Source organism: Anoplolepis gracilipes, chromosome 8, assembly GCF_047496725.1.
Source record: "Anoplolepis gracilipes chromosome 8, ASM4749672v1, whole genome shotgun sequence".
Taxonomy (NCBI): Eukaryota; Metazoa; Arthropoda; class Insecta; order Hymenoptera; family Formicidae; genus Anoplolepis; species Anoplolepis gracilipes.
The window spans coordinates 11,427,251-11,442,952 of NC_132977.1; the positions used below are offsets into that span (position 1 = coordinate 11,427,251).

At 35.5% G+C, this 15,702-nt stretch overlaps 1 protein-coding gene and 1 long non-coding RNA gene across 2 annotated transcripts in view; one reads left to right on the forward strand and one right to left on the reverse strand.

Moving 5' to 3' along the window:
• LOC140668865 (uncharacterized) overlaps positions 1-15,702 on the reverse strand; it is a 38,336-nt gene that overhangs the window by 10,241 nt on the left and 12,393 nt on the right. The window lies entirely within an intron of this gene.
• LOC140668794 (dynein beta chain, ciliary) overlaps positions 1-15,702 on the forward strand; it is a 32,526-nt gene that overhangs the window by 7,084 nt on the left and 9,740 nt on the right. The window contains 32 exon segments of the mRNA XM_072898109.1: positions 177-523; positions 656-812; positions 1,003-1,235; positions 1,315-1,604; positions 1,772-1,920; positions 2,183-2,428; positions 2,499-2,723; positions 2,979-3,180; positions 3,242-3,408; positions 3,730-4,142; positions 4,810-5,080; positions 5,574-5,836; positions 5,899-6,209; positions 6,530-6,645; positions 6,755-6,966; positions 7,076-7,279; positions 7,577-7,648; positions 7,820-8,387; positions 8,590-8,782; positions 9,158-9,335; positions 9,691-9,819; positions 9,923-10,142; positions 10,222-10,383; positions 10,557-10,706; positions 11,167-11,328; positions 11,646-11,882; positions 12,207-12,428; positions 12,818-13,069; positions 13,581-13,707; positions 13,778-13,911; positions 15,113-15,350; positions 15,503-15,690. Coding sequence (XP_072754210.1) covers positions 177-523; positions 656-812; positions 1,003-1,235; positions 1,315-1,604; positions 1,772-1,920; positions 2,183-2,428; positions 2,499-2,723; positions 2,979-3,180; positions 3,242-3,408; positions 3,730-4,142; positions 4,810-5,080; positions 5,574-5,836; positions 5,899-6,209; positions 6,530-6,645; positions 6,755-6,966; positions 7,076-7,279; positions 7,577-7,648; positions 7,820-8,387; positions 8,590-8,782; positions 9,158-9,335; positions 9,691-9,819; positions 9,923-10,142; positions 10,222-10,383; positions 10,557-10,706; positions 11,167-11,328; positions 11,646-11,882; positions 12,207-12,428; positions 12,818-13,069; positions 13,581-13,707; positions 13,778-13,911; positions 15,113-15,350; positions 15,503-15,690 — 7,038 coding nt within the window.

Here is a 15,702-nt window from a genome sequence, read left to right on the forward strand (position 1 = left end):
TTCATCATTTTTTTGTGATAGCATATTATCCCATTAGTATATCTAAACTTGTATTATTTTCAATTAATATAAAAACAAGTCTGCTAATAAGCAAACTTTCGAATAGCATTTATTTGAAAAAAAAAAACATCAAACGTGAATTTATTCGTGAAAATTTCACCTTTTTCGAATTACAGATCTTTGACCCATTTTCCTGGTTGTGGCTAGATGACAAGCAGCAATATTTGAATCTGTTTTTACGTTTCGGCCGTATTCTCACGGAAGAAGAAAAGGAAATGGTAGCGCAGGAGGCAGAGAATATATCAGAACATCTAAAAGAGAGAAAGCCAGGATTGGATGATTTTAAACGAGAAATCGATTACTTTATGCAACTCTACAAAAAATGTGACAAACTTGAGAATGAGAAGATTTTCTTACGTTGGTTACGGCTAGATGTGAGATCTTTCAAGCAAGCTTTACTCAACGTAATCTGCAAATGGACTAATTTATTCAAGACGTATCTCGTCGACGACGTTAACAGCAAGTATGTGTGTTGCCTGTACATATATCATTCTTTCCATTCCTTTTAAATTCTCCCTTTCTCTTTGTTTGTAATGTTATAATTGATATTGCATAAGAGTGTCCAATTGATGTTCGGCTAATGTATACATCACAGGCTCAGAAACCTTAACGAATTCTTCATCAATGCGTTAAAGAAATTCACACAGCCGATCGCGCCGGATGATTACGAAGACTTGCTAAACACTATATATTACTTAAAGGAGGTTCGAGATCGGCAATATCAAATTGACGACATGTGGGAGCCTATAAAGGTAGAGTAAAGAATGAAGTGTTATGAAATCGCGTTTGAGATTTCGTAATTTCTAATGTCATATGAAAAATGAAAAATCTTATTCACAATTCATAATTATTCAAATTTACGTGAAACAAAAATCTAATAAAAATAAAATTATTAATACATTTTTTATTCTTTGCTAATCACTCGCGTTTATTCGATCATAGGCGACTATAGAGCTTCTCAAGCAATATCAAGTGAAATTCGGCGAGGAAACGTATACCTGGCTGGCTGAATTGCCGGAGCAATGGGCGACGGTGAAGAAATGGGCGGCGCAGGTGAAGCAGCTCGTGCAGCCTTTAATGGCGCGACAAATTGAGCTGCTAAAGAAGCGTCTCAATTATTACGATTTTAGGCAACAGCAGTATTTGACGCAATTCCGCGAAAATGTTGCATTTAGGTAAGACAGTCAGTTTCCTTTCTTATTTCTGTAAATAAATTTAGACCCTCGTATGACATATTTCTAATGCACTGCCTAGTTTCGATTGTATAAATGTGTACGAGAACCTAGACAAGATAAACGAAAAAATCGTGAGATTCGAAGAGGAATTAAAGGGATTGCACGATCAGGCGAATATATTCGAGCAACAAGTACCAGAATTTAAACAAATCAAGCTCGCTAGAAGAGAACTGAGACTTCTGAAGAATCTTTGGGATTATGTCAATATCGTGACGTCGAGTTTAGACGAGTGGAAGACGACATTCTGGAAACAAATAGATGTCGATGGAATGGATCAAGAATGTAAAAAATTGATTCGGGAATTGAGACGTAAGTTTTGTATTGATTATTGATATTTCTGCAGTATCACATGAGATATTCTTAGAATTTGAAAAATTATAATTTTAATCGCATCTTGTTAGTCGCATTCGCATCATATATATATATATATATATATATAATATACAAAAAATAATGTATATTTCATATTATTCTAGAATTAGATAAAGAGATACGAGCTTGGGACTTGTACGCGCGCATAGAAGCACAAGTGAGGAACATGATGTCGTCGTTAAGGGCAGTTGCGGAATTGCAAAATCCTGCCATCAGGGACAGACATTGGCAAGAGCTCATGGCTGAAACACGGGTGAATAAATAATGTCATTCAATAAGAGCTTTATTACTAAAAAAAAAAAAATGATTGGAAATGAGAAAAGAATCGCATAAAAGATATGAAAAAATTAATAAACGTTGTATAGCAAAATATATATTTTTTGTATGTGCTCTATTTGAACAGATAATCCCATATGATGTATGACAATATAAAATAATTTCCTCGTATATAGCGCTAGATTTTATACTTCCAATCACATTTTATTAATTGAAATATAACAACTCTGTTACTACAGGTGAGATTCACTATGGACGATAAAACCACTTTGGAAGATCTGCTAAAATTAGAGCTTCATAAATATGAGGAGGAGGTAAAGAATATGGTGGACAAGGCGGTTAAAGAAATGGGCATGGAGAAAGTTCTCAAAGAGCTGCACAACACATGGGACACTCTCGAATTCGGTAAAGAGACGCACGAACGTACGAAACTCAGCATCTTAAAAATAAGTAAAGAAACAATCGAGGTGATGGAAGAGAATCAGGTATCTATCCTATCGAGATTTCTTTCTCTTCAGCCCTGATCGGAAGAGATGAAAGAGATCGTTGTCGCAGGTACAACTGCAAAATATGTTGGGCTCCAAATATGTCGCCTATTTCCTCGACGAAGTGATGGACTGGCAAAAGAAGCTCAGTAATGCAGACGCCACGATCAACGCCTGGTTAGAAGTCCAGCGAACATGGATGCATCTGGAGAGCATTTTCATCGGCTCGGAAGATATAAGAAGTCAATTACCGGAAGAATCGAAACGCTTTGAGAAGATAGACAAGGATTTTAAGGTGACCTTAAACTTCGACGAAATTTTTTCTCCTAAAAATTTTAAAAAGGAGCCTTAAACATGGATGGCCATCTGAAAAAAATTACATTTAAAAATAACAATATAATATACCATATAAATATATTATTCATAATACTTTGTGTGTCGAAGATTAATAATTTAAATGTGCGACGGAACCGTAGAATTATTACAAGTTTATCTCAATGATTTTTTGATTAAACAATACTGACTCGATGTCTTTGGATTTTCTATTAAGGATCTATTGAAGGAAATGTTGACTAACTTGAATATAGTGAAGGCGATGAATAGACCGAAACTCCTAGAACGATTGGAGGAATTGCAGAGGCAATTAAGCATTTGCGAGAAAGCACTATCCGATTATCTGGAGACAAAAAGATTAGCTTATCCACGATTTTATTTCATCTCGTCCGCAGATCTATTGGACATACTGAGCAACGGTAAAGTCCCCGGTCAAATTTATCTTATCGTTATTTATATACACGCGCTTCACCGTCACAGGAAACAATCCCGAACTGGTTTGCAAGCATTTGCCTAAATTGTACGACTCGCTGGCGAAGTTGCAGTGGAAACTCGAAGGAGGAAAGCCGACGAAACATGCCAACGGAATGGTAGCGAAGGACGGCGAGGAAATGGCCATGTATGGAACATGCGATTGCACAGGACAGGTATAAAATTAACCAATCTCACAAGACACGCAATGTGAAACGACATAAGTACAACCGTTGTACGATTCACGGCTGAACATTATTAATTTAGGATTCTTATTTTTCGATAATTTCCTTAAGCATACCAGTTGTTCATGCACTTTATTTTCTTTCCATTATAAAATCAATCATGTGTATTATTAATTAACTTTCTCTCTTTTTTTAAATAACAATAACGTTGAAAAAAATATATGTATTTGATAAATACATTTCATCTCGCGTAGACGTCTCGTAGAACGTCTAGCTTCGGCTCTCGATTCAAGATAATCATCTGATTCACAGGTTGAGATCTGGTTGAATCGCGTTACGGACGCAATGAGACGAACCGTGAGATATCGTTTCAGCCAGGCTGTTGTTTCGTACGATGAGAAGCATCGCGACTCTTGGATTCTAGATCACGAAGCGCAGCCGGCTCTATGCGGCACGCAAATCTGGTGGACTTCCGAAGTGAATATGGCATTCACGCGGCTCGAAGAGGGATTCGAGAATGCGCTCAAGGATTACCAGAAAAAGCAGATCGGCCAGTTAAACACGTTGATCGCAATTCTACGCGGCGAGCTGAACGAGAATGACCGTCAAAAGATCATGACTATCTGTACCATCGATGTGCACGCGCGTGACGTCGTCGGGAAATTAATAGCTATCAAAGCGGAGAGCGCCTCCAATTTTCAATGGCAGTCGCAATTAAAACATAGGTATGATTCTAATGTAGAATTTTTCAATTTGCCAGATTTTACGAAACTTTGCGATTGTTTTACTATTTCAGAAAAGATATAGAGCCTTTAATATATTGACAAGTCAAATTTTTTTTTTTTTTTTTTTTTTTCAGTTCAAATTCATCAAAAGTTTATATTAATTATCGTTCTGCATTTAAATCTGTATATATAAAAAAGCAGTGTTTTATAAAAACATATCAAGTTTTCTATAAAAGATAATTAATATGCAGAGAGATTCTGCACGCAATACGTGTAAAATATAAATACATCAAAAGTTTTTTATCACAATCAGATTTAAATATATATTTGTAATCTCTTGCCTCGTATCTTTTTTTAATTATTCGAAAAAAAAAAAAAAAAAAAAACGTAAAATTGATATTTAGAAATATCGACACTCTATCGATTTTAAAAATAATAGTATAATAATTATATACTGTAATAATATATATTAATAATTATATATTATAATAACAATTATTATACATTCGTATTGAGAATTTCTATTCCTGGTATTTATTTAATTTTCGTTCCGGTGCTGTGTACACACTAATCTTTTCGCGCAGATGTGCGGAGGAAGAAGGAAAAAAAAAAAAAAAAAAAAAAAAAAAAAAAATAAATTGAAAAAGATTGTTTCTCGCCTCCGTAGGTGGGACGACAAATCGGAAGATTGCTTCGCCAACATTTGCGACGCGTGTTTCATATACGCTTACGAGTACCTGGGTAACGTGCCACGGCTGGTAATTACGCCGTTGACGGACAGATGCTACATTACGTTGACGCAATCGTTGCATCTGATAATGGGCGGTGCACCGGCTGGGCCCGCAGGGACGGGGAAAACCGAGACGACCAAGGACCTCGGTAGAGCCCTCGGACAAATGGTTTATGTCTTCAACTGTTCCGAACAAATGGACTATAAAGTATAGTCTTCTTTTCTCTCTCTCCCTCCCTCCTTCTCCTTCCGTTTCTCGCGTCCTACGCGAAGGTTCTCGCGCGAGAAATGTCCAATTTGAAAAGATTCCGGTGTTGCCGGGTGTTCTTATGAAATGAACGTTCGTTCCTTTACTATCGGTTATTACATATTACACAAAGTGCTTTTAAACTTTCAAGTTACGTTATACTTAACGGAGCGTAAAATTGAGTTTCGTTATCTCTCGTGACTTTTAACTCCTCCTGCATACATTTCTATGTTTGTGACATTAACATACATGCGCGCGTTTTTGACTTATATATGTATATTGACTTATACGCACAAAGAAACGAGGCAGCAAGAGATTACGATATTTTTTTCTCAACGTAAATATTTAGCAAATCTATTACAATACCAATTACCTCAGTCTGTCGTTAAATTAAATTAAATGAAATATAAAATTCACAAATACAATTTTCTTTCAATTACAAAATATATTCTAGTCTTGCGGCAATATATACAAGGGATTAGCGCAGACTGGAGCATGGGGTTGCTTCGACGAGTTCAATAGAATTTCCGTCGAAGTCTTGTCGGTCGTTGCTGTGCAAGTGAAATGCGTTCTCGACGGAGTCAAAAATCGAAAAAGCACATTCTTGTTTTTTGGCGAGGAGCTCAACATCATTGATACAGTTGGCATGTTTATAACGATGAATCCCGGTTATGCTGGTAGAACGGAATTACCCGAAAATTTGAAGACGCTATTCCGGTAAATGAGCCGAGAATTAATAGTCCCATTAACAGATAATCATCAACGAAATTAATCGACAGGCCCTGTGCTATGGTGGTGCCTGATTTTGAGCTAATTTGCGAGATCATGTTGGTGGCCGAAGGTTTCCAAGAGGCAAGATTACTAGCGAGAAAGTTCATTACTCTGTATATGTTATGTCGTGAACTCTTATCCAAGCAAGATCATTACGACTGGGGTCTGAGAGCTATCAAGTCCGTTTTGGTCGTCGCTGGAAAGTTGAAGCGTGACGATAAGCAAAGGCCGGAGGAGCAAGTGTTAATGAGAGCTTTAAGAGATTTTAATATGCCAAAAATCGTGACCGACGATGTGCCAGTATTCATGGGATTAATAGGTAGAAGAAGATTAATATCATTTGAATAGAATGTTTCGAAAAGTTCATACGGAGAGAAAAAAAAAGCTTACTGACGTGGCATATTTTACGCTGCTGTAGCGAATTGCGTCGATTATTATTGAAAAATTATTCCTCCGATATCTTTTTTAGAGAAAAAAAAAAAAAAAAAAAAAAATTAATATTAAATGAATAAAAAATCTGCAGATAGAAAATAATAATTTAAAAGATTTTAAGATTTGACAGATTATATATAAATTTTTTCAGATATCATTTTGATATATCAATGTAATTACTACTAATTAATCCTTTTATTTGTTCAGGGGATTTGTTTCCGGCCTTGGACGTACCGCGAAAGAGAGATCTAGAATTCGAAATGATGGTCAAATCTGCGGCTCTCGATTTAAAGTTACAACCGGAAGATGGATTTATCTTAAAGGTACATATATTATATACCTTGAATATTCATTTTGAATAATTGGTGAGATATGAAGCGAGAGAGAAAAGGAAAGAGAGATTCTCCTTCACTCTCCTTCGATTCGCCTCAGGTAGTACAATTGGAGGAGTTGCTTCACGTTCGACACTCTGTCTTTATCGTCGGCCTCGCCGGGACCGGTAAAACCGAAGTCTGGAAAACGCTCAACAGAACGTACACGAATCAAAAGCGCAAACCGCATTACAACGATTTGAATCCAAAGGCGGTGACCAACGACGAGTTATTTGGCGTCATTAATTCGACGACGAGGGAATGGAAAGACGGGTTGGAAGACAGCGCACCCGTCAATTTTCAGCCGCGCCATGCGCTCATATTAGGCCACGCTCGATGATGGCTCTCCTGTGACTTTCTATTCTTATTGCCACTTTTGCAGGTTGTTCTCCGTGATAATGAGGGAGCAAGCCAATATGCCCAGCAACGGTCCAAAGTGGATCGTGTTCGATGGTGACATCGACCCGATGTGGATCGAATCATTGAACACCGTGATGGACGATAATAAGGTCTTAACGTTGGCGAGTAACGAGAGAATTGCATTGACCAAACAAATGCGCCTTCTTTTCGAGATCGCAACTTTAAGGTGCAATCATAACAACTATTTTTCGCTTCAAATAACATCCTAAGTAGATTAATCAAATATTTTATTTTATATTTAATATTTTTATAAAGAATAATAAAACGTGAAATATATATATTACATACTTGATTATCGAAAAAAATCCATCGAAATCGCTCAATTGAACTTGAAGGATTGAAGGAAATAAAAATTAAAATTAGTTTTATTTTGTGGGAATTAACTAAACATTAAAATTTAATGTAAAAACATTTATTTGTATTAATTATAAAATTATCTTCAATATTTCTGTTTTCATTTCAGGTCAGCTACGCCAGCGACGGTGTCCAGAGCAGGGATTTTATACATTAATCCACAAGATTTAGGCTGGAGCCCGTAAGCAATGAACACGCTCGCGTACTTGTGATAAAGAAAATTCTGCGATGAAAAATTTCGAAGAATAAAATTTCAATCGCAGTTCTATGATCAGTTTCTCACTGATTTATTTCTATTGTTTAATAAGCATTAATTTCTGGAATAATTTCAAGTTGCAAAACTTGTTTGCAGATTTGTCACAAGCTGGATAGAGACGAGAGATCATGGCGAACGTGCTAATCTATCGATTCTGTTCGAAAAGTATATTCCACCTCTGCTGGAAGTGACAAAGACAAGATTTAAGAAGGTCACTCCCTTACCAGAGATATGTCATCTGGAAATGCTCTGTCACTTACTCGATTGTTTCTTAATTAAAGAAAATGTACCGCCGGATTGTCCGAAAGAATGGTACCGATAATAATGAGAATAAAATTCCGCGATGCTGTCCGTGACTTTTCGCGACGTAAAAACACAAATCATAAAAAGAATATCTTATAAAACTCGTACGCTTTATATTTTTAGGTACGAATTGTATTTTGCATTCGCCTGTATTTGGGCGTTCGGTTCCGCGATGTTTCGAGATCAGCTGATAGATTGGCGAAACGAATTTAGCAAATGGTGGCTAAATGAATTCAAAACCATCAAGTTTCCAACGGGCGGGACCGTATTCAGTTATTTTATAGAACCAGAGACGAAAAAGTTGGTGCTCTGGACCGAGAAGGTCGTTCAGTTCGAGTTGGATGCGGACATTCCGCTTCAGGTTCTTGTCATAAAATTATTTTAAAGCAAGGAAGTAAAAATGCAATTACGCAAATAAAATTGTCATAAATAATTATTTTTTAATTGTAGAGACTGTTACTAAATTAAATGTAAATTGTGAATATGCTTTCTATTAACAAAATTAAGAAAAAAAATGGTATATGTATATTAAACATTTTTAATGTATTTAACTTTTAACGCAGTCCGCTTTAGTACCAACTGGAGAAACGGTGCGTTTGCGTTTCTTCATGGATTTGTTGATAAAGAACCGCGTTCCGGTAATGTTAGTGGGCGGAGCGGGCTCCGGAAAAAGTGTTATCATGACCGACAAATTGGCGAATTTAGCAGATAATTACAACATTGCAAATGTTCCCTTGAATTTCTACACTACATCAGGTGAATAAGACAATTCAGTTTTTAAAGAGCGTGAGTTTTATAGAGCAGCTGCTCGTTCATAAACTTTCTTGTGATAAAAATAACTTGTATATTATTTTCAAAAAATTAAAGATTCTTTAAAACGTTACTCTACTGCGTCTACGAAAATTCGGAAAATTAAGAAATTCAATTTAAAAATGTAGATATTTATTAAAAAAAAAAAAAAAAAAAAAAAAAAAAAAAAATTTCAATGCATATATAAATGTATTTTGCTTATCTAGTAAGTGTAATATAGTATATAAATATATAATAGCCAATTGTATCATATTACAATTATCGTAACTCTCACTTTCGATCAACGACGAATCATATTGGTTTTCATTTTCGTTCGAGAAGCGATGTTGCAGAAAGTACTTGAGAAGCATTTGGAGAAGAAAGCGGGACATAATTACGGGCCACCGGGCACGAAACTCTTGGTATATTTCATAGACGACATGAATATGCCGGAAGTGGACACTTACGGGACCGTACAACCTCATACTCTCATCAGGCAGCATATGGATTACAATCATTGGTAATAACTTTAATATAATGATTCTGATTATTACCTGAAGTGTGTGGAAAATGATTGATTTCCTTTAAAGAATTAATTTAGTGACCGCGCGGAATTCGTTAAAACGTGTTTCTACTATCTTTGAAATAAGTCCCACTTTACAACTTTCACTCTCTTAAGTACATATATTTTTATGTATCTTATATGTGTATTATTCGTTTTAATATATTTTTTCTAAATTACTAATTTTGTTTAGCTTTCTCTTACCCTTTCTCTCTTCAAATGTACCTTTTCCTCAAATCAAGAAAAAATAAATACAATAATAATAATAACGAAGAAGCAAGGTTCCTCTATGAATTTACTATTTATACTGCAGGTACGACAGAACAAAACTAACTTTAAAAGAGATTCACAATACGCAATACGTATCTTGTATGAATCCTACCGCGGGGAGTTTCACCATAGATCCGCGCTTGCAAAGACACTTCGCAGTATTTTCTGTCAGGTAAAGTTATTATCTATACACATCGGTGTCACTTTTATTACGCAATATTGCGGAAGCGAATATCCATCATTGTACCATGGCATATTTGACGCTTGCTTTCCAGTTTTCCGCAAATTGAGGCGCTCAAACTGATATACAGTCAGATCCTCGAGCAGCACGTGACCAATCCGCGAGAAAAGTTCCATCCGGCGGTGCAGAAGTTCATGGGTCCTCTGATAAACACCGCATTGTATCTCCACGATAAGGTCGCCGCGACCTTTCTACCGACGGTCGCCAAGTTTCACTATCTTTTCAATCTACGCGATTTAACCAACATCTTTCAGGTAAGAATATGCATGGGTAATTACTGTGTAATTTTTTTTTTTTTTTTTTTTTCTCAAAACGCAATATTATCTCGCGCAGGGAATGCTGTTCGCTCGCGGTGACGTCTTACCACTTCCGAGTCACATAATCAGGCTTTACGTTCACGAAGCGACGCGGGTTTATCGCGACAAATTGATCAACTTCGACGATCAGAAAATATTCAATCAGCTGCTGCTCGAGGCTCTTCGGAAAAATATAATCGTACGTTTAACGGTTTAATAAGAAGGGATCACGAGTGGAAAAAATTTCCCTCTTGGATCTCAATTATACTTTCATTCTGTGAAATGTATGCTACATCTGACTTGATTGCGAGCATGAACATGCTTATTGGTTTATTTATACTGGATGTTTTTATTCACTTGATTAACGGTTAGGATCTGAACGAAAGCGAACTCAGTTTGGAGGAGCCGTTAATATACTGTCATTTCGCGGAAGGAATCGGAGAACCCAAGTATGCACCTGTCAAGAATTGGAACCAGCTTTTAAAATTACTTGACGAAGCTTTGCTCAATTATAATGAGCTGGTATTATCTCTCAATCTAATATTATCATATAATTCGCGGCTAATTCTTTACAATATATATTTGTTTTTATTTATTTTTTTTTTTTTTTGAATAATTATGCTGCGACATAATAACTGTGCGTCATAATAAAAAAATCCTTATATGTGGAATATTACATATATATTAAAATTAATATTTAATATTTACTGAATATTTGATAATATACATGTATGTAATGTATATACAGCTTTCTTTTTCTATTAAATTTATATGAACAATATTTTTTTTATACATATTTTGATAATTATGTTTCAAGATTCTCCTAACAAGAAAATAAAATGCATCTAAAATTAGCTAAAGGAAAACATTTTTTTATCTAAAGATCTTTTCTTTTAATCGCTCGTAGCTATTATTGTTAAACGTGCCGATTACCAATCAATCACTTTGTACGACATGGCTTTCTGTTATTTTTTTCAAATAGGTGTCTGCAATGAATCTAGTATTATTCGAGGACGCCATGTATCACGTGTGTCGTATTAATAGAATATTGGAGGCGCCGAGGGGCAATGCACTTCTTGTAGGCGTAGGTGGTAGCGGCAAACAATCCTTGTCACGACTAGCTTCTTTCGTTTCCTCGTTGGAGGTAAGTGGGGCCGTTTTATCGATTAGGCATCATAGCCACACTATGTTCAACTCCTTCTCGAACCTCGAGGAAAATATTCGATAGAGTAGATCACGACAATCGCACCCATATATATACACTCGACAAATCGGTTTTGATTGTTTTATTAAATGTAAACGGTAAATGTAAAGAAAAATATATAGATATAAAGAGAGAAAAGAGCTTGATTATTTTTTTCCCAAATTGTTGGTGAAATTTCTAACGAATATCTTTAAATTTTTTCTTTCAAAGTTTGTTAGATTTAAACTTTTGACACGTAAATATTAAAATATTTCAAGGTATTTCAAGTACAACTGCGTAAAGGTTACTCGTTAAACGAGTTGAAAGCCGACTTGGCTGTGCTGTACCTGAAGACCGGCGTGAAGGGTATCGGTATTACTTTCTTAATGAGCGATTCACAAGTCGCTGAGGAAAAATTCTTGGTCGTCGTGAATGATATGCTGGCGTCGGGGGAGATCGCGGAACTGTTTGCTGACGATGAAGTGGATAATATCATTAATGCCGTACGCAACGAGGTAAAGTATAGTGTACGCTGCTATTTTATAACACTGTCGGTATATTCTTTATATTTACAATTAGATATAACCAGAGTTTATAGACATTGTTCAAAGTTTTGATCATTTCAAGTATTATTGTAAACGTATTTAAAATTCATCCGAAGAAAATTTCATGGTTTTAGTCGAGCTTGGATTTATTATTGGCGAGTATAAAAAATATAAATATCCGATATTTTTTTATTATTTTAAAATTAACCGAGTACTCAGGTGATAAAGACTGGAAGAAACCTGGGAATTAATATCATTAGTTAACTAGTATCATACACATACATCTTTGTGCAGGTTAAACAAACCGGAATAATGGACACCAAAGAGAATTGCTGGAAATTTTTCATCGAACGCGTGCGAAGGCAATTGAGATGCGTTCTGTGTTTCTCGCCAGTAGGGGCGACCCTACGAAAAAGGGCCAGGCAGTTCCCCGCAATAGTAAATTGCACCGCGATCGACTGGTTTCAGGACTGGCCGCAAACGGCTCTAGAATCCGTGTCGGCGACGTTTTTGGAGGTATAACACATTTTACACGCGGTTATCTCTCTCAACAACCACAAAATTGCCAGAATTGGTTTTAGCCAGAACATAAATTTAAATCAGATATATTATAATCTTAAATGAGATATAATAGCTCTTGTTCCTAATATCATCACAATTATTAAGTTAATAATGTCTAATTTTTCAACGACGTATAGCTGCATTAAAAAAAAAAAAAAGTATCTTGATTTGATCAAGAAATTAATACAAACTTTATGTTTATTATTATTGTAGAAATATGTTCAACATTTACATATAATGCATTAATTATATGCATCCTATTTATGATGCAAAAGTAAAATGTTAGGTTTGTAATATTTTTGTAAAAAGGATGCAAATGCATTTTTTCTATGTTTGTAAACTAGGAGTTAAAGGAGTTACCGGTTGAATATAGGACTTCCGCATCACTTTTCATGTCCTTTGTTCACACGAGTGTGAACAACGTGTCCGCGATATATTTGCAAAATGAAAGAAGATACAACTACACGACGCCGAAATCATTTCTCGAGCAGATCTCTTTGTACTCGAAATTGCTAACGGAAAAAACGCATGACTTGAAGGCAATGATAACGCGTCTCACCGATGGTCTGGTGAAACTCGCATCCTGCGCTATTGAGGTATATTTCCTTTTCAGAATTTTACTCGATTGATTCTAATTTTCATTTTTGCTTCTTGCATACAATTTTCAAATATTATATTAAACTATTATGTTTTCTCTCCTGATTTAATAAAAAAGAAATCAAAGTTTTTTGAAAAATAATTAATTAAAATATTTTACAACTATTAAAAATCAGATCGAAATTTTACTTTAGTTTCGTTGTAGATTAAACATTATTTAATGCTCTCGATCAAACTTTATCAACTTTCCACCGTTATTAACTTTAATTAAAATAAGAAAAGACTTGTCGAGATAAAAAATGCACTTGCCTGTATTACTCATTATAGTTGTATATGTTTGTGCGTGCTTTTCTCTCGCCCCTCTTATATATTCCATATATAATGTACATAATGCACATATGTTACAAGCATGTTAGGGGTAGCCGATTATGGCTGGCAGGCGGGTGGCGAGAAACGCTTGCTGCAGGCGCTTCTTACGTCCATCTTCTGAGTTATCTTTTCGCAAAGTAGGTCGACAAGTTAAAGATCATTCTGACCGCTCAAGAGATCGAGTTGAAGAAAAAGAATGAGATTGCCGACAAGATATTAGCCGAAGTACGCGCGGAGAACGCGAAAGCGGAGGCGGAAAAAGCTATCGGTAAGACGATATCGAAAAGCGTTAATCGCGAACGACAAAGGCCGATAACGAGCACGATGTGGGATTTCAGCGACCGAGGAAGAGGCAAAAGTGGCGGATATCAAGGAGGTGGTGTCGGAAAATCAAAGACGTTGCGACGAAGACCTGGCTCGCGCGGAGCCGGCGGTGAGACAGGCCGAAGCTGCGCTCGATACTTTGAACAAGGTTAACGAACTCGCGATATGTATTATAATCGAAGCGCCGAAAACACGAGTGGACCGAGTCACGCGATAGCTATTTTAGAAAAAAAAAAAAAAAGCAAAGCAAAAAATTGCATCGTGGAAAAATCATGAATGACAAAAAAACTGAAATAATTTTCGATTAGGGTAAACTAAAGTACGATGGCCATAGGTTGTAATTTTTTCAATAATCGATACATGCGTTATTTTAGTCATTATCAAAGATAATCGATATTTACAGCAGTTTATGTGCATCATTGTTCGAAATAACGATATTGTGGTGTCTGTGAAGTTGGCACGACATTTTATTAATTTTTAAAAAACAATGGCAGTTCCAGTAGCACTTTTCATAGTTTTATAGTTTCTGATAAACATTAAAAAAAGTTCCGCATTTTTAATATCAAAAATATCGAAAATAAAAAATGACGTGCTAACTTTGCGAATTTAGCACGACACTCTCCTCTCTAAAGTACTAAAACGAATTAATTTTTCGATGTTTTCTTGTACTTTAGAGGAGGACGTGCCGTGCTGGAACGTAAAGTTAGTCATTTTTTATTTTCGATATTAAAAATGCGAAACTTCTTTTAATGTTTATCAGGAACTGCCATTATTGTTTAAAAATTAATAAAATGTCGTGCCAACTTCATAGACACGATATTGTGAATCTTATATATTATATTTTTACCTTTGACTACCTGTAAAGTCCATTTCATTTGTCCACTAAAAACTGTTATAACGTCGAATAAATTACAGTCAAGCTATCGTAATCGACGTTAGACATTTTTAATTATTATAAAGATATGTAGATTATTATATGACCTATAATTTTTATTTTCGTTTTCAGTATTTTTTTTATAAATATTATGGTCATCTTTTCCTTAAAAGTTGAGTAAAATGGCCAATGCTTATGTTGTACTATTTTGATAATAGAAAATTTCAATTAAATATTTTCCTTTTAATTTCGATAATATTACGTAATTTAAGCTTCAGTGAAGATAATACGTCAAACAATATTAAAAAATAAAAGTATGTTTTTTGCATTTTAGCCATCTTACCCGAGTTTACCCTATTAAATCTGATAACTCGATATCCATTGTATATCTATTGTGTAACAAGAAGTTTTATAAAAGATATTTTTTTCTGACTTATTATATTGGAAATATAAAGTTTCTTATGTGATTATACAGAATAACTTGACCGAGTTGAAGTCTTTCGGATCGCCACCGGACGCGGTATTAAAGGTCGCTCAGGCTGTGCTGATTCTATTCTCGCACGGAGGAAAGATCCCGAAGGACAAAACTTGGAAATCCTGCAGAATGGTAATCGGATCTATCGACGGGTTTCTCTCGCATTTGCGTAATTACGATAAAGAGAATATACATCCGGAGGTTGTTAAAGCGATTCAACCGTATATCCATGACAAAGGTATCGTTGCTTTAGCTATTATAATAGAAATACAAAGTAAAATACTAGCGCAGATATTTATGTCAAGCACATAAAAATATATGCACATTTCTTATAATCTCTGAAGAGAAAACTGAAGCATCCGTTTAATAAAATACTAAATATATGATTAGAGTTCGATCCGGATTTCGTATATTCAAAATCGCAAGCTGCAGCGGGTTTATGCAGTTGGGTGAAAAACATTATGGTATTTCATTACATCAATGAGAATGTAAAACCTCTGAGAGCCGCGCTTGCTCAAGCAAATGCTGAGCTGAGGGCTGCCATGGAGAAGCTGAATTCTTTGAGGAACCGTTTAGCGGTGAGCTTGTAT